The sequence below is a fragment of the Grampus griseus genome, assembly GCF_964374135.1.
Source record: "Grampus griseus genome assembly, chromosome: 3".
NCBI lineage: Eukaryota > Metazoa > Chordata > Mammalia > Artiodactyla > Delphinidae > Grampus > Grampus griseus.
In genome coordinates, this window is record NC_139019.1 from 164,069,100 (window position 1) to 164,086,594 (window position 17,495).

General features: G+C 55.5%; 2 protein-coding genes across 4 annotated transcripts; both read right to left on the minus strand.

The window, feature by feature from the left end:
- Positions 1-347: 347 nt before the first annotated feature.
- Positions 348-17,117, minus strand: PRKACA (protein kinase cAMP-activated catalytic subunit alpha). 3 transcript variants are annotated; one of them, XM_082650499.1, is made up of 10 exons: positions 16,949-17,117; positions 9,439-9,500; positions 8,856-8,984; positions 6,084-6,182; positions 4,974-5,056; positions 4,071-4,197; positions 3,883-3,978; positions 3,657-3,779; positions 1,448-1,612; positions 348-1,034 (listed from the first exon to the last, which is right to left on the minus strand). In XM_082650499.1, exons 1-10 carry the CDS (start codon positions 16,992-16,994, stop codon positions 909-911), a joined length of 1,056 nt encoding a protein of 351 aa, XP_082506625.1. In that variant the 5' UTR covers positions 16,995-17,117; the 3' UTR covers positions 348-908. The 3 variants fall into 3 exon arrangements, with proteins under 3 accessions (XP_082506625.1, XP_082506626.1, XP_082506627.1); XM_082650500.1 differs by lacking the exon at positions 16,949-17,117 and adding an exon at positions 13,515-13,556; XM_082650501.1 differs by lacking the exon at positions 16,949-17,117 and adding an exon at positions 9,624-9,834.
- SMIM46 (small integral membrane protein 46) lies at positions 9,560-11,972 on the minus strand (the record flags this gene model as incomplete). The annotated part of the gene is made up of 2 exons (XM_082652005.1): positions 9,560-9,565; positions 11,730-11,972. 2 exons carry the CDS (start codon positions 11,970-11,972, stop codon positions 9,560-9,562), a joined length of 249 nt encoding a protein of 82 aa, XP_082508131.1.
- Positions 17,118-17,495: the final 378 nt, after the last annotated feature.

Genomic DNA, 17,495 nt, shown 5'->3' on the forward strand with positions numbered 1-17,495 from the left:
CGGGGCTCCCCCTCTATCTTTTCAGGGGACAACTCCTCTTTGGCAGGGAGAGGGGCAGCTGCTTTGTCTAGGTCCCGAAGCCCACGGGTGAAGACAGGTCTATTGGGGCAGAAGGGAGTGGGGACTTCCTAAAGGGGCTGAGACCCTTCCAGGCTTGGCAGGGGACCCCGAGGGGGCAGGAGGTCGGGGGAGATTAGCAGCTTGGGGGAGAGGTTGGAACCCCAGCTCCTTTCTTTACAGTCTGCTTCCCAGCCTTGTTAAAATGGATTTGGGGAGGAGGGGCATGGGAAGGGGTGGGAGAGGAAGGAGCGTGGGAGGCATTGGTGGAACTTAAATAAGATTGTAAATTGTTTTTTTAAAATATTGTATTAAGTAGCCTGCTGAACATGTCACTAAAATCTTTCCTTCCCTGGCAAGATTGCTCTGAAGGGAAGGTTACCCTTTCATTCATTTGCCCTTAGAGAGTGGTGCCTGTGGTTTTTTTTTTTTTTTTTTGGGTGGGGGGCAGGTGGCTGGAGTTAAGTTTGGGCCCCTCTTTCCACACCCTGTCCCTGACACACCAGCAAGACCTGGTCTGACCTGAAGAAGGGAAGAACTGAGAAACTCGTTTAAAACAGGCAGAAATGGGCTAGGGTGGGGGTCTGTGGGGGAGGAGGGAGGCAAAAGCAGTAGGGGGGATGGGGGGGCCAGGAGGGAGAAGGGGGTGAGGGGGAGCAGCTGGTGTTTCCCTCCAAATATCTGGGCTTCCTGCTCCCCCTACCCTGGAGGGTGGGGCGGGGGCGGGTGAAATTAGATGCAAGGGACTCTGGGGCCCTCTGGCTGTTCAATCCAACCCTCCCACCCACCACAAAAAAAAAAAAAAAAAAAAGAAACAAAGAAAGAAAACCCATGGGGGCACAGGCACACCCCTAAAACTCAGAAAACTCCTTGCCACACTTCTCACTGATGGAGACTCGGATCTCTTCCTCCTCATAGTCGTCAAAGTTACTCGTGTCCCCAGGGCCTTTAAACTTTGGTATGAAGGGAGCTTCCACCTGGAGAGGGGTCAAGAGCCATTCAGACCTCAGCAGTCAACATAATCATCGTTACAACAATAAATGCGAATGGGCTAACATTCATGAGATCACTTACTCTGACCCAGGCCTGATCTTAGCATTAGGGTATGGACTCATCTTAACAACCCAAGAATCTTATTATAGCCAATTCACCCACGGGGAAACTAATTTCCAGAGAGGGAAGTCTGTTCAAGGTCACAGAGTGGCCAAATGACCCCACAATTCTGTTTCTATACCCCCAATGCTCTAAGCTGCCTTATCTAAACTGACCCAGAGCCCGCAGCCTATTTTCAAATTCCCCTTCCCTTTTCACCTCTCCATTGGCAACACTCCCTGGCTCTTGCCCACCCCCCTCCAAAACCCTCAGAGCACAAGGGGAAGGGGGGGCCTACCTTCCTTTGGTAGATGGCGATCCAGTCGGTCGTGGCAAACCACTTGTGGTTCTTGATGTCATTGACCCCGTTCTTGAGGTTCCCAAAGCGTTTGGTGAGGTCCACCTGCAGAAGGTTCCGCAGCAGATCCTTCAGGTCGGAGCTGAAGTGGGACGGGAACCGCACCTGGAGAGGGGGTAACACAGACAGATTGGGAAACTGATCTGGAGCTTGGGGAGCCCAGAACACTGCCTTCACCATCCAATTGTCTTATTGGGTGGAGGACCCCAAACCAGAGTGTGCATCGGAATCCCGTTAGAACAGCTTGCTGGGCCCACTGGAGTTTCTGATTCGGGATATCTGATTCAGGTGGGGCCTGAAAGTCTGTATTTCTAGCCACTTCCTGAGCCATGCTGATGCTGCTGGAGAGGTAAGAGCTAGGAGGTTCCCATTTTATTCTTCTGTCTGCACCATGCGGCTTGTGGGATCCTAGTTCCCCAACCAGGGATTGAACCCAGGCCCTCGGCAGTGGAAGTCCACGGAGTCCTAACCACTGGATTGCCGGGGAAATCCAGAGGTTCCCATTTCTATTTCCTGAGAGGAGGAAACTGAGGCTCAGAAGGATTAAACAGCTTGCCCAAGATCACTCAGAGGAGCAGGGCAAGTTGGTTCCGTCTGGGGTCTGCTGGACTCCAGAACTTGCATTCTTAGCCACTGCTTCCTAAGGCAGCTCTGCTAGGGTCTGGGGACTTCAGAAGTATTCATGCTTCTGAGAGAAATAATTGTTTGTCTATTTCTCTCTCTGCATAGCTAAGGCTCTTCCATTCTCTGAGGCTCAGTTCAACTCTTCCAGAAACTTTCCCCAAATGCTTTGAGTCCACAGCTTTGTATGCAAGCAGTCACTGGATTTAGAGCTGCAAGAACCGACTTCCAGCACTGCTCTGCCTCTTCCATGCTGTGTGACCTTGGCCACGGCCCTTAACCTCTCTGGGCCTGTGCCTGCCTCTCTGGCACGGGGCAGATATCCCAGGGCTGCATGAGGGAGATAATCCCGCTGAGGGTGCGTGGGAACTGTGAAATGCTACAAAGAAGGGAGTCACACTCATTTCTCTCCCGCCTCGAAAACTTCTATGGCTTTTTCTTCTTTTTTTCCCCCACTCTGGGCCATTTTCTTGGCAATTTCTGTTCTGCCTGGTGGTAGACACCTCATCTTTCCCTTTTTTAGTGACCCCACTTTGCAGGTGGTGATTCTCTCAACCTCTCTGAGAGGCAAGTGGCTAGTTCCCCAGTTCTGAGATGGATAAGACTCAGAGAAGCGAAGACATTGGCCTGAGGTTTCAAAGCCGATGGGTGGCAGAGCTGGGACTTAGAGCCAGCTCAGCCCACCTAGGCTGAGCTGGGAGCCACTCACACCATTTCCTGGGCCAGATGGAGGGATGGTTGGTCCTCCTGGTGAGGTGGGTGAGCTGCAGTGAGAGGTGGGGTCCCCAACCTCTTTTGAGACGATGCTGCCGTGTGATCTTGAACCAGACATGTCCAATCTCTGCACCTCGGCTTCCTCACTCCCTCAGAGTGGTGGGGTACGACCGAGGGGGTGCATGGGGCAGCGGGTACTTAATGCACTCCGGGGCTCTAACGGTTCCGCCACCCCTTACCCACACCCTGCAAGTTAGAAAGTCTGCATTTGGGAAAGGAGGCAGGGCCTTATGTCCAAAGTGACTCCCCGGAGGGGTCTGGGGTAGCGCCTGGGAACTGAACATGCTTGCTTTTTTGCTGTGAAACTTGTGAAAATTCATGCTAACGGGGCCGACTAGAGACGAGACCAGCCTCCTGGCAGGCAGGGCAGGAGTTTGGGTGAGACCTGGGGTTTTGAAAACCCTTAGGATTTGGGCACTGTGGTCCAGAATCAGACAGCGAGGTTGTGTGAAGTGGTAGCCTCAGTTAGCGTAGTGCGTGTGCCTGGCTTCACCACCTGGCCTGACTTGATCAACTTCTCGATTGTTCTTTTTCTGTTTTTCTTTGGCCGCCCCACACAGCACTCGGGATCTTAGTTTCCCAGCTAGGGGTCGAACCTGTGCCCCCTGCAGTGGAAGCAAGCTCAGAGTCCGAACCACTGGACCGCCAGGGAATTCCCTAGGCTGTTCTGACAATGACGATCAGGGCTCCACAGTGAGCAGGACAGGCAGGGAAGGGTCAGGCTTAGGCCTGAGCCCCCATATCCGGGCCTCACCTTCCCAGAGACAATCTTCTCATAGATCTGGATGGGCTGGTCAGCGAAGAAGGGCGGGTAGCCAGCGGCCATCTCATAGATGAGAACCCCCAGGGCCCACCAGTCCACAGCTTTGTTGTAGCCCTGGAGCGAGAGGAGGGGAGCAGGTGAGGGGAGAAGGGTGAGGAGGGGGCCGCCGGCAGTGGAGCAGGCCTCAGAGCGGTGGGAGGGGTAGGGAAGCGCCTACTTTACTCAGGATGATCTCGGGGGCCAGGTACTCGGGGGTGCCGCACAAGGTCCAGGTGCGGCCTTTCACACGCTTGGCGAAACCGAAGTCTGTCACCTGTGGGCACAAGAATGGGCGGTTGGCCGGGAGGGTGGGAGGGTTCAGGCTGTGGCCACCTGGGGCTGCCCCTCGCCCAGCCCAGTGGGCACCTGAATGTAGCCCTGCTGGTCGATAAGGAGGTTCTCCGGCTTCAGGTCCCGGTAGATGAGATCGAGCGAGTGCAGGTACTCAAAGGTCAGGACGATCTGGGCTGCGTAGAAGCGGGCATGGGGCTCACTGATGGGGACAAGCAGGGAGAGGATGGGTGAGAGTGGGTGGCCACACCAGCAGGACCTGCCCACCCGCCAATGGCCCAGCAGGTGGGCCTATCGAGCTGCCTCCAGCCCAGCGATTAAAATGCATCAGCAGAGAAGCCTTATTCATATACAGCCCCAAACTGGAAAGAGCCCAAATGTCCGTCCACAGAGGAATGGAATCACAGATTGTGATAGATTCCTATAATGGGATCCTACCCAACACCACCACCAGGACAAACGATGAATATACCCAACAATGTGGCTGGATCAAGAAACGATTATGTGAAGCAAGAGAAGAAAGGGACAGAAGAATATGAACTGTGTGATTCCATTTATATCAAGTCCAGACCCAGACCAAACACATTTGTGGTGTTTGAAGCCAGAAAGGACGTTTGCCTTTGTTGGGGTGGTGATTTGCCAAGAAAGGCATTTGAGGGAATTTTCTGGGGTGGTGGTTACACATGTGAATGCAGCTGTCAAAACTCATGGAACAGGGTATTGAAAACCTGTGCACTTTATTGTATGTAAAGTGCACATCTATATAAATAAGATAGCACAAATTTTAAAACGACACGAAATTGCCCACTTACATGGTGACGCCTAAGTCACCGTGTTTGTTTTGTTTCGTGGTGGCTGAGACATCGTAGATTCCTCAGCTCGGGGGAACAAGAACCCACAGGGACCTGAAGAGGCCACTTCCACGGACGACACCCATGCACACCCCAGGCCCAGGGTGGCAGAGGGCGTCGGGCTCACCTGAACCTCCCGATCCGCCGCAGATGTGAGAACATCTCCCCACCAGGCACGTACTCCATGATCATGTATAAATTTGAGTTGTCCTGCGGGAAGCAGCAGCTGATCAGGGCCCCACTCCCCAAGCCCCAGGCCCCACCTGAAGGCAGGTGTCAGACACAAAGCGACAACAACAATTTTGGTTCCCATGTGAAGCGCGTTCCAAGCGCCAGGCACTGTGCTCACTGACTACCTGTCTCATTTCATTCTGCCCGTGAGAAAGAAGGGGCAGCCATGATCCTGCTTACGGGGGCCAAAAGTGAGGGCTGGCTAGAGGCACATCAGGGACCTGGCTGGCATGCCTGCGCTGCAGAGAGAACTCTGTGGTGGCTCCTGTCTGTGACTGTCTTGAGCAAGGCTCTTGGGGCCACAGTTTTGTCATCTGTCAAATGGGACCAGGATGGGCTACAGATTGTGTGAGTCCCCCCCTCAAAATAAAAGTGAGGCCCCTTGTTAAAAAAATGATTATGAATTTCAAGATGGTGGCAGCAGAGCCTTAAACAAAGCCTGGGGTCCTTGTGACTGCTGGGGTAACAGGCCCCGAGGGGCCTTTCCCAACTCTCACAGTCATGGCTTAGGACGGCACTCAAAACAGCTCACGCAGGGTGCTCATGATGCGGTTGGAACTGTCATGGCAGCCCCACCACGTGGGGCCTGCCATGATCCCCATTTTACAGATGAAGAAACTAAGGCTCATGGGGGTGAAGTTTCTTGCCAGGGTCACACCGCCAGGAAGTGCAAGGCTGGGATTTGAACCCAGGCTGAGCGGCAGTTTGTGGCTGTGTGTCAGGTTCTTGCTGTAAATGGATCGATGATTTTGAGGGATGTTATCCAGGTTGGGGGACTTGCCCAAGGTTATCAAGCTATAAGTTGGCAGGCCCAGCTGAACTTGGGGTCTATGAGAGTCCCAGGCTGACTTGCCCTCCACCCCCGGGGGCCTTCTTCACCGCTCCCCGATCAGTGGGTCTGCCTTTTCGGGCAACCACTGGTTGTGGTTGGCTGAGCCCCAGCTCTGGGAACCCAGAGGCTGCGCCACCCGGCAGTGGCCCTGGTCTGCGGCCGCTGGGACCCCACCTTGAACGAGAACTCGAGTTTGACAAGGAACGGAAAGTTGACCGCTTGCAGGATGCGCTTTTCGTTCAGGGTGTGCTCGATCTGCTTCAGCTTTACCACCTGCAGGGGTGGGAGAGGAGCGAGGAGCGGGTGTGAGAGAGCTCTTTTCTTCCCTGCCACCCAAAAGTAGATGTGCCAGGGCTGGGCTGGGTCCTCCGTCCAGAATCGTTTGAGTGCCTGGGGCCTGTCAAGCCCTGGGCTGGGTGCCTGTCCCCACATGGCATGCAGTTCAGGGCAGGAACACATGAGTCACCAGGCCACAGGGGTCAGAGCTGTGGTGGGGGAAGCTTGGGGCCTGTGGATGCCCAGATAAGGCATCCGGTGAAGCCTGGGGAGTCAGAGAAGGCTTCCTGGAGGAAGGGGCAGCTGAGTTGAAACCAAACAGACAGGTGGGAGTAGCACCCAAGGGGTGGGGGATTTAGAAATACCTTCCCTGCATCTAGAGGATACCCCGCCCCCCACAACCACTTGAACCCAGGGCTAATTCCTCCTCAGCCCTCAGCTGTCCCCAGCAGCCGTCTCACACTCTCTGACAGGAGCCCTGAGGGGTATGCAATGGGAGCATGCAAGTTTGGAAGCCCAGATGCAGAGAGGGAGGGTGCCGTGCCCAAGTTCACATGCAGCTAGTCAACATCAGTCCAGCCAGTCACACGCAGGCAGCCTGGCCCCTTGGTCAGCTCTAAGCCCCACTGCACTGGGGCTTTTTCTGCTTTGCTCACAGCTACATCCTTTGGGTCTATACCTGCACTGTCCAGTAGATTCCTCACTAGCCACATATGGTTGCTGAGTACTTGAAATTGGTTCGTTGGCTGGGGAACCAAGTTTAAAATTTGAAGAATCTAACATGAAAATTTAAGGCTTCCCTGGTGGCGTAGTGGTTAAGAATCCACCTGCCAACGCAGGGGACACGGGTTTGAGCCCTGGTCTGGGAAGATCCCACATGCCGCGGAGCAACTAAGCCCGTGCGCCACAACTACTGAGCCCGCACGCCACAACTACTGAAGCCCTTGCGCCTAGAGCCCGTGCTCCGCAACAAAGAGAAGCCACTGCACTGAGAAGCCCGCGCACCGCAACGAAGAGTAGCCCCTGCTCTCTGCAACTAGAGAAAGCCTGCGCTCAGCAACGAAGACCCAAGGCAGACAAAAAGAAAAAAATAAAAAAATAAATATATATATAGTGAAAATTTAGGGACTTCCCTGGCAGCACAGTGGTTAAGAATCCACTTGCCAATGCAGGGGACACGGGTTTGAGCCCTGGTCTGGGAAGATCCCACATGCTGTGGAGCAACTAAGCCCGTGTTCCACAACTACTGAGTCTGCACTCTAGAGCCTGTGAGCCACAACTACTGAGCCCATGTGCCACAACTACTGAAGCCCTCGTGCCTAGAGCCTGTGCACCGCAAAGAAGAGTACCCCCCGCTCGCTGCAACTACAGAAAGTCCATGCACAGCAACGAAGACCCAACTCAGCCAAAAATAAAGAAAGAAATAAAGAAATTAAAAAAAAAGAAAATTTAAAAACTGATACTTGGCACAGTTACCAGACAACTTTCAAGCCTGTTTGGAACAACCTGGGCTATGTGAATCTGCTTTTTCAATTTCTCTACTTTTTCTTGTCTTTCCAGTGAAAATTAACATCTGAATGGAGATGTGTTATATGTGTAAAATGCACGCTGGATTTCTAAGACTTAGTACGGAAAAAAAGAATGTAAAATGTCTCATTAAGGATGTTTCTACACTGGATACATACATTTAAATGATAATATTGTAGATATACTGGCTTAGTTACAACATATTGTTAAAATGAATTCTGCCTTTTTTAAACTTTTAAAACTAGGATTCTAGGGAATTCCCTGGTGGTTCAGTGGTTAGGACTCCATGCTCTCACTGCCGAGGGCCCAGGGCTCGATCCGTGGCTCGGGAACTAAGATCCTGCAAGCCACGCAGTGCTACCAAATAAATAAAAATAAATAAAATGAGGATTCTAGAAAATTTAAAACCATATGTGGCTTGTGTGATATGTCTCCTGGATGGTGCTGCTCTAGAGCATCGCCTGGCAAAATGTAGGGTTTCAAAAATATTTACAGGGGCTTCCCTGGTGGCGCAGTGATTGAGAGTCCGCCTGCCGATGCAGGGGACACGGGTTCGTGCCCCGGTCCGGGAGGATCCCACATGCCGCGGAGCGGCTGGGCCCGTGGCCCATGGCCGCTGGGCCTGCGCATCCAGGGCCTGTGCTCCGCAACGGGAGAGGCCCCAGCGGTGAAAGGCCCGTGTACCGCAAAAAAAAAAAAAAAAAAAAAAAAAAAAAATTTACAAAGGGCAGGGGGTGGTGTGATGAATTGGGAGATTGGGATTGACATATATACACTAATATGTATAAAATGGATAACTAATGAGAACCTGCTGTATAATAAAATAAAATAAAATTCAGAAACAAAATATTTACAGAAAGAAGGTCTGTGTAAACATCGCTTCCCCCAGGAAGACTTCTGGCTTCCTCGATACAGGCTAGGTGTCTGAGCCCGTGTGGGCTTTACGTCTTAGGGTGCTTTTCCTCCTGGCGAAAGCTTCCTGAAGGCAGCGTGGTACCCTTCCCGCCCTTGGGTCTGGTACATTATGGAGGCTCAGGAGATAGCTGGTGAGTGGATAGGTGGGAAGACCACTCCAGGTGGTGGGAAGAGCCCAGGCAAAGCCCTGGTGGCTGGACCAGGGCCTTGTGGCAGGGCTGGGCTCACCTTCTGTTTGTCGAGGATCTTCATGGCGAAGTGGTTCCCGGTCTCCTTGTGCTTCACCAGCATCACCCGCCCGAAGGAGCCCGTGCCGAGGGTCTTGATTCGTTCAAACTGATCCAGATGGGCTGTATTCTGTGGGCACAAGGGTCTGGAGGGTCAGGGACCACCCCCCGACACCCCGTCTAGCCTGCTAGGCCAAAGTTCGGGGTGTTCCCTCTGCAACCAGCAGAGGGGGCCCTGGGGACCAGGTGGAGCTAGGGGGGTGAGGACAGGGGGTGGAAAAACAAGATGGCGGAGGGTACATTCCTCAAGGCTGGTGGCAGGGGCCAGATCCGGCCCTGGCCTGGGGCCCAGGAGCTGCTGGCAGCTGCCTGGGGGGCAGGGGCTGCCAGTTGGACGGGATTGGTGGGGTGGGGGAACCTGGCAGTGAGTGATCAGGTGCCCCCATGGGCATCTAGGGAGAGAATGAGGGCAGGTCTGGAGCCCTCCACAGGGCCGTAAAATCCTAGCCATGGCACAGGGATGCAGTTGAGGGGCAGGGGGCTGTCAGCTATCCCTCCCAGGGCTCTGTACCCAGGGGGCTTACCTGAGCAGGATTTTCCCATTTTTTAAGAAAATCTTCTTTGGCTTTGGCTAAGAATTCTTTCACTGAAAGGAAAAGAGGAGAGAGTGAGATGGAGACCCCATCTCGTTGGCGCGGGCCTGGGCTATTCCTGGGGAGAGGCCGGTTTGTGGAAAGTGGGGTGCAGTCGTCTCAATCCAGAGCCTGACCTTCTCCCAGTGCCTTCGGGTGTCCTGGCTGAGTCTGAGGGTAGCCTGGTGGGGGGGCCCTGATCTGGGCTGGGGTCTGGGGTCTCCTTTACTACAGAGAGGTGGGGTCCAGCCTCAATTCTGTCCCAAATGGGGGACAGGGCAATTCGGGGGTCACTCTCAGGGGGACAGAGACCGGCGCCCAGGCCAGCCCACCCCCACTCGCCCCAGTTCTGACTGACATTCCAGGGCCAGGGGACGACGCCAGCCGAGGTATTTATAGCCTCGGGATTTGGCTGTTCCTCTGGCCCCTTCTCTGGGGAGGCCGGCCCAGGGTGGAGGCCTCTGGGGCTCGGGTAGCAGGCGCCCTTGGGGGGTTCAGCTGTTGCCTTGGCCCCCGGCTGGCTCCATTCCCACCTTTGCCAATGGAGGGGCCCTCGTTCCAGAGCTCGCTCAAGGGAAACCTCGCCTGATGCCTGCCCCCTACAGGCCCTTCAGCACCCCAAGGCGAACATCACCGTCTGGCTAACATTGAAGACTTCCTGGCGGAACCTGGGCTTGCTGCTTCGCGTCCACTATCTCATTTGGTTCACTTGTCAACTTTCATTTTAACCATTCTGTTTACCACCCTAGGAAACTGAGGCCTGAAAACAGGCATTCCCGCCCATGTGGAGAGGCAGCCCGGCAAAACAGTTAAGGGCCAGGATTCTGGGATAAGATCAAGTTCAGATCCCAGCCTGGTCCCTGATGAGCTACGTGACCTTAGGCAACTGATCGCACCTCTGGGCCTTGGTTTTCCTCGTCTGTAAAATGGGGATAATAATAGTAATGACCTGGTGGGGTGGTTGTGAAGACCGAATGAGTTAATCTTGGCAAAGGGGGTTTGGATGGTGGCCGGCACAGGGGTTAGTGCCATATAAATGTCAGCTATTAATTTTGCTTTTAAGTAGTTTTTAAAATGGAGATATAAAATACAGGAGGAGCACTGAGTGCTCAAATCTTAAATGCTCAACCTGATGGATTCTTACGGTATGGACGTGTCCTTGTAACCGTCCCCTGGGGTCAGGCGCGCTGTTGTTCAGGGACCCTCCCTGAGTGCCAGCTCTGTGCTGAGTGCTTTCCATGCTTAATTCCTACACTGATGGCTCAGAGCTGCTATTACTCTCATTGTACCCATGAGAAGACTGGTCTCAGATCACTTCCCGGACCCCACTGCCCACGAGGTTAACTGCTTTGCTTCTGACTGGTTGCAGGGCACCAGGATGGCCCATGGACAGAGCTGTCCTCAACCCTGATGTTCCTGGGACGGATGCCACCCTGAGGGGTCCTGCACACTGGTACTTTGGCCTTGCCTGTCAGATATCTGCCTATCTCACCCATATGCAGTGCCAGGAACCCCCACAGCCTTTTGAGTAGCCACCCCCCCGCCCCCCATCACCCGCAAGGCTCTCCCTCAGCATCTGCAGAGAAGAGCCTTCCATGGAGCTGCAAGCGTGGCAGATGGAGGAGAGACTGTGGGCTAGGAAAGCCCTACAAAGAATGACCAGGCGGAGAGGGGGTGGTCAAGGATGGCCGAGAGTCCTAGGCTGGTGCCTGGCTGAGCCACCAACTGTCTGAGGCCTCCCTGAACCTGGGGGCTGCACCACATCCAATGCTTTCTCTGGCAGAATCTTTCTTGACACACAACACATTCCTTGGAAACCTCCAAACGTACACACTGAATTCTGGACGAAGGTGGGAGTGAAGGCACCCTCCTGGGATTCTACCGTCACTCACCCAGAAAGGCAGAGAGGAGCGAGTTTAAGAGGAACCCAGGAGAAAGCCTGGTCCTGCTTCCTCTTTTGCTCTCAGCAAAATCCCTGAGAACTGCCATGTCCTGTTTTTCCCGCCTTGGTGGATCTGTCTGTCTGCTGGTACCCCACTAGGAGGCTCCACACGGTGCCTTGATTCTGACACAGCCCTGTTCTGGCCTTTCGAAATGCTGAAGGGCCCAGGCTGTGTGCTCTCTGGTGCTATCAGCTTGCCAGATTTGGGGATGGGGCACAGGGTGTGGCAGTACCAGAAAGAGTGGGCAGATAAAGAGGGATAATGATGGGGGGAACCCCAGCCAGGAGCCCCCATACTCACCTCTGCTTCCTGCCTCTTCCAGCAGAGGGCAAAATGGGGGGTAGAGTGGGATGGGGTGATCTGGGGCCCATCTACCCCTGGCCAGCGAGGCTCAGGGTGCTGGCTCTGCTTAGGTGCCCAGAGGCTGCAGCGCAGGTAGCCCAGGAAACGGACAATCACATGGCCCCAGAGAAGCAGCTGCAGCCACAGCTGGAAGGTGGTCTCTGAGTCCCCATCCCAGCCTCTACCTGACCCCAGATCCATCCCAGGCCTCCCTAAGCTCTCCTGGAACCTTCCCTTTGCAGGGAAACCAGGAATACGCAGAGCCTCGGAGCTGGCTTCCTCGGGAAGGCCTCGGGGGACAGGGGAGGAGGAGCTGGTTGCCAGGGAAGCATTTAAAGGTACCTGCTCCCGCTGGCCAAGGTTTGTAAAGGCCCCTCCTTGGCAGGAGGTGGTGGGAAGATTGTCCTGAGGGTGTCCCTCCTCAGGCTGGCCTGCCTGTCCTGGGGGTGGGGTGCTAAAGCTAACTTCCCGTTCCAGGGACTACACTGCTCCCGGGCTGACAGGCCCTGCCTTTCTCAGTGGGTGCTGGACTACCCTGAGGATGACACCCAATGTGCCCAGGGCAGTGCCCACTGGGCAGAGGGGAAGGAGTTAAGGCTCAGGCCCAGGCAGCAGCTGGGGCCTCCCTGGGGGCCAAAGAGGCCCCAGAGCTCCGTTAATTAGCCGAAAGAGCAGCTGGAGAGAAAGGCGGGAGTGGGGGGGGGCAGTGAGAGCTACCCTATCTCCTCTCCCAAGTGCTCTTTGAACCTGGAGCCCCCAAATTCTGCTACTTTGAGAAAGAAATGGGTACATCTGACTTTGTCTTGCTTCTATGCAGGGGCGGAGGGGGGAATGGCATCCTGGGATGTCCTTGGCCTCTATCAAACCTTGCCCTGTGCTTGGCTCTGCTCTCAGCCATGCAAGTCCAAACCGGAAACGAAACGCTAAACCCTGGGGTGGGGGAGGGGGAGGCAGCCTTGACCATCTTCCTCCTTCTTTCCAGATCCCAAAAGAAGTGGAGGGTCAGTGGCAGCTTCTCCCGAGAGTGCCTGGCACCCATGGCCCCTGCTGACAACAGGAAGTGGCAGAGAAGGGAAACCCAGCTGGCTGCTGTCTTTAGAGCTTGTCAGCCGGCCCATGTCTCCCACAGGAGGGGTGCCAGCCTCCACCGTGGTCCGGATTCAATTGGAGCTCACAGAGAGAGCATCCCTCAAAAAGCCAGGGCCCCATCAGGAGGCAGGAGCCCAGCCTCAGACCCCCCCAGACAACAATCTCAGGACCTGCTACTCCCCGAAACCTGGTTGTCCTGGAAATTCTGGGGCCGGAAAACCAAGCCCTGGACTGGACCATTCCCCAGCCTGAGCTGGACCCCAACACTGGACTGGACCGACCCACAGTCTGATGGACCCTCATTCTATACTGGGCCACTGTCCATTATGACGTGGACTCCATCACTGAGCTGGACCAACCCCCAATCTGAGCTGAACCTCAACACTGAGCTGGACTACCCCATTGCCCGGCTCTGAGCTGGACCCCCGCTCTGGGTGACCATCCCCTCCGTGTCTGAACTGAACCACCCATCTCGCCTGCTCTTCCCCAGGCCCCCCAGCTCAGGGTTGTTAGTAAGGGAGGGTTTCTAGGGCCAGCCAGGGGTCCACAGACTTTTCCTCTTCACCTGTTCCCTAAACTCTACTGCAGTCCTTCCCTGACTTGAGTGTCAGAGAGTGCCTGGTAAGTTGCTATAGCAACAGGGCTCAGCCTCACCATTGCTGGGGTTGGAAGCCATCACTCAAGTCTTCCTCTCAGGTCACCAGGACTATGGTGGCTGGGAAGGCTCATGAGACCTGCTGCACCAGCTTGGCTGCCCATCCCCAAAGCCCTGCCTATAGGGGGAGCCAGGGAGTTGCGGGGTGGTGTCAGGAAAAGAAAGCCAACCTGGGGCCAGTGGGGGTGCAGGGAAGGGGCAGAGAGGACCCTCAAGCTTCTGTAAGCCTGGTTGGGCTAAAGGAAAAGCTGCCTTGGCATGACCCTCTTGGGCACCCATACAACTGCCAACGCACAGACAGTGTTTGGCCCTCTGGGACTTCTGTAGTACGTTAGAGGGCCACAATTCTTCCCATTTAGGGACCTCTTGGGGGGCAGTTCTCACTCTCGGAGACTGGATCTGCTTGTCCTTGGGACCTGGGGGGGGGGATGGTATCTGGAGGGCTCCTTCTCACCAGACCTGTCCCTTCTCCCATGGACCAGCTCTCAGGGGTGTCTTTGGTCAGGGCAGCCAAGGCCTGAGCCCCACTTGGCCGCCTGTCCCAGGGCCTCTTGAGGCCACTGCCCTCTCTCAATTCCTCCAGCTTGCTCGGGGCCCAGGGCTTGGTCTTGTTTTTCTCTGCCCTCTTAGCATCTTACCCAGGCCCCTGACAATGGCTCTGGTAACTTTGGGTACAGATTTCCCTCACCCCACCCCAGGGCTCATTCTGGATCCCTACCCTCTTGGGAGGAAGCCAATGCTGTCCTGCCCCGGCATGGAGCCGGTAGTATTGGGGGCTGTGGGATGCTGAACTGGTGCCTACTAAGGCTCGGTCATCTTCCTTACTCCAGTAGGGCTGACATCTGGCAGATGAAATTCAGGTGCCCCCTGCAGGCTGGCCTGGCTACTACTACCCCACCCCCAGCCGACCCTGGTTACGAGAAGGCAAATTTTGTCTTAACTCCATCCTCTCAGAATTGGAGATTTGAAGCGAAGAGGGGCTCCCTGCCTCATCCTATTTCCTTCTCTGAGAGCCCGTGCAAGCCTCTGGAAGGAAGTACAGCTTAGGGCCTTTCCCAAAGTGTGACACAGGTCCCACTGGCGGGGCATGAAATGATTTTAGGGATGTTTCACTTTTCTAGTTACATTGTATTTTTAATGCATATCAGAGAGAATATCACTGGCACAGCAATCCTGTGATTTCATTTATAATATTGCTTAGGACAGATCAAAATTTACATCTGAACAAAAGCGAGTCAAAATTTTTATTTAAGTTAACAAAATAGAAGTGAATATAGTAAAAATCAGGGAGGCGGCTTGAGAATGTTTGAGTTGGGAAACCCTGGGGTCCAGGAAGTTGTCTGGTAGGTGGATCTGGATGTGAATCCTGCCTCTGTGGCATCATCTATGTCAAACTCAGAGAGCTTGTTTGGAAAATTCAGATAACAGCCCGCTATGAAAAATCACTCGAGCAGATAGATCTGTGGAGACCATTCAGCCTGGCACATCCTGGATGCCCAGTAAACAGTGGCTCTATTTCACCTTGAGAGTCCATTCCTGGGTGTCCGGCCTGTGCTCTGAATTAGTGGTTCCTTCCGAAGCCTCTGATCTTTTCCTTAGGGCTCCTTTTCCTTGTGTGGCTTTCCACCCCCACTCCCCACTGCATGTGTTTGATACGCCTTGAAAGTTTTCCAGGACTATGTCATCTCCCCAACTTTCAACTGAGCCACTGCAATGTACAGCTGCCTGCCTCCACCTTCCACCTCTCAGCCGGTCTCACCTGCTGGGGGCCCAGCCCCTCCCCCTCTGCCTAGTCCCCTCCAAGCTCATGCCCAGACCTTTTTTGGTCACTACCCACCTGCTCCTCTGTCATCAAGCGCTCAGCTACAGGCACTTGCCTTCCCGTCCCCCACCCATCGGTGACATGTCAGGCCTCTCCATGGTTGCTCAGTGACTCCGAGTTCTGCCATTTGAGTCTGGGTGGGAATAAAGTTCCCTGGCTTTCATGCCTGGGTCTTTCTGGGAGGGAGCATTCAGGGAACTCAGACACTGGGGTTTGAGACCAGTAACTGGGAAGAGCGTATTTTGATGTGGCCATTCCTTTTCAACTCTATTTCTGGGTAACTGGAAGGGGATCCTAGCTGAGGTCCAGCTTTAGGCCTGGAGTGATGACAATTTAAGAGCTGGAGGACTTGAGGAAGGGGCTAGAGACCATTTCTGAAGGCACTTCCAGATAAAGAATCTCTTTCCCCGGCTGGCTGGAAAAGGCCAATATATTTGGGAGCTGAGGGGGAAATAGTCCCCTCTCTGGCTGAATGCTGGGAATGATCAGAATCTGTTTGTCTCTTGGCAAAGCAAGTCATTAGATGTCAACCACTTCTCTTCCCAACTGCCATCCCTTGATACCTCCTTCTCACCATCCCAGCTCAAGCTGAATGAGCCTTGCTAAACCCAGACCCTCTTCATCCTCTACTTTTCATCCCAAGCCAGGAGCGGGTGAAGAAGCCTGGGGGACTGGGTGAATGACAGAGCCTCAGTTGTGAAACAACCATTTATTGAAGGGCCCTCCAAGGAGCCTAGAGCTCACGGAACAGCAGGAGATGGGAAGGGGCTCTCTGCTGACACCCCCCCCCCCGCCGCCCCAACCCCGGAAAGAGGATGCAATGAATTCCAGCAAGATCGGCTCAAACTTGGCTTTTGAAGCACAGAAGTAGTTCTCTAGGTTCATAAACAGTCTGCTACCCCAGCCAGGGACAGACGCTTGCTTGGAGGAGGAGGCACAGCAGAGAAGCAGAGTGACAGAGTGAGAGAGGGGCAGAGGGACCCAGAAAGATCCTGTCCCCCATGCCAAGTGACACAGAAGAGAAAAACAATGCTGGAGGTAGCTCTGGGAAGTGCTCAAAGGGGACAGAGTGGGTTTGGAGGGGGGCTGTGATAAGGTGAAGAGGGGAAGGGCAGGAGAAAGATGGCGGGGGCTGGAGGGGGGGAGGGGTGTGGTCACCAAGTGGCCAAGGTCCCTGCGGGGTGGAGGCATACCCCACAGCACTCCCAGACTGGCAGAGGCCTGGGTCGGGGTTTGGCAGTGGGTCACATCTGTGTAAGAGGTGAGTGAGGAAGTGGAGGGATTAGAATCTGGGGAGAGGGACCAGGAGAGGAGACAGTGGGGTGGTGACAGGGCCCCATGTGGGGCCCCAGCGGTCATACGTACCATGGTTGGCAGTGACAGCTGGGGGGGAGCACAGTCTTTGCAGTGGGGGGCGGTCTTTGGCAAGGGGGCTCCTACGGGGCCATCTGCGGGCCTTGGGCCCCAACCTTGGACAGGCAGAGGAAGGGGCGCTGAGGGGTAAGCAGAGAGAAATGGGGGGGGCGCGTAGGGGGAGGGGCCAGGCAGTGATGGATAGGGAGGGGGCTGGCAGCGCGGGGCCGGGATCGGGGTCACGGCCCGGGCACTCACCGCTCTCTTGCTCGCTGCCCTTCTTGGCCGCGGCGGCGTTGCCCATCGCGGCGGCGGCGGCCGGGGCCGGTCCCGGAGCTGCGGCGCGGCGGGTGCTGGAGGCGGCCCGCGGCCCCGGAGCGCGCTGGGCGGCGGCGGCGGCGGCCCCTCGGGTTGGCTGCGCTGGCTGCGGCGCCGCGACCCCCGCCCAGCCCCTGCTTCCCGCGTCTCTCCGCGCCCGCCCGCCCGGGAACCTCAGCCCAAGTCCGCTGCTGCTGTCCGTGACGCCCCCGCAGCCCGCAGCTCATTGGCCTAGGCCGCCCTGACTGACGGTGCTGCGCCGCCGCCCATTGGTTCTCCGTGACCCTCCCGTGCTGCCATAGGCTCTCGGCCCCATGACTCGCCCCTAGGACGCCTGGCCACTCGCGCGCTTGCGAGGCCCCAGCTGGGCGGGCCTACGCGTCTGATTGGCCGAGGCTCGCGACAGGGCCTGGGGTCCGCCCAGCGAGGCCGCCAATTGGCGGAGGCGCGCTGTCCGGCAAGCCCCCGGCAGAACGTTCAGTGTCAA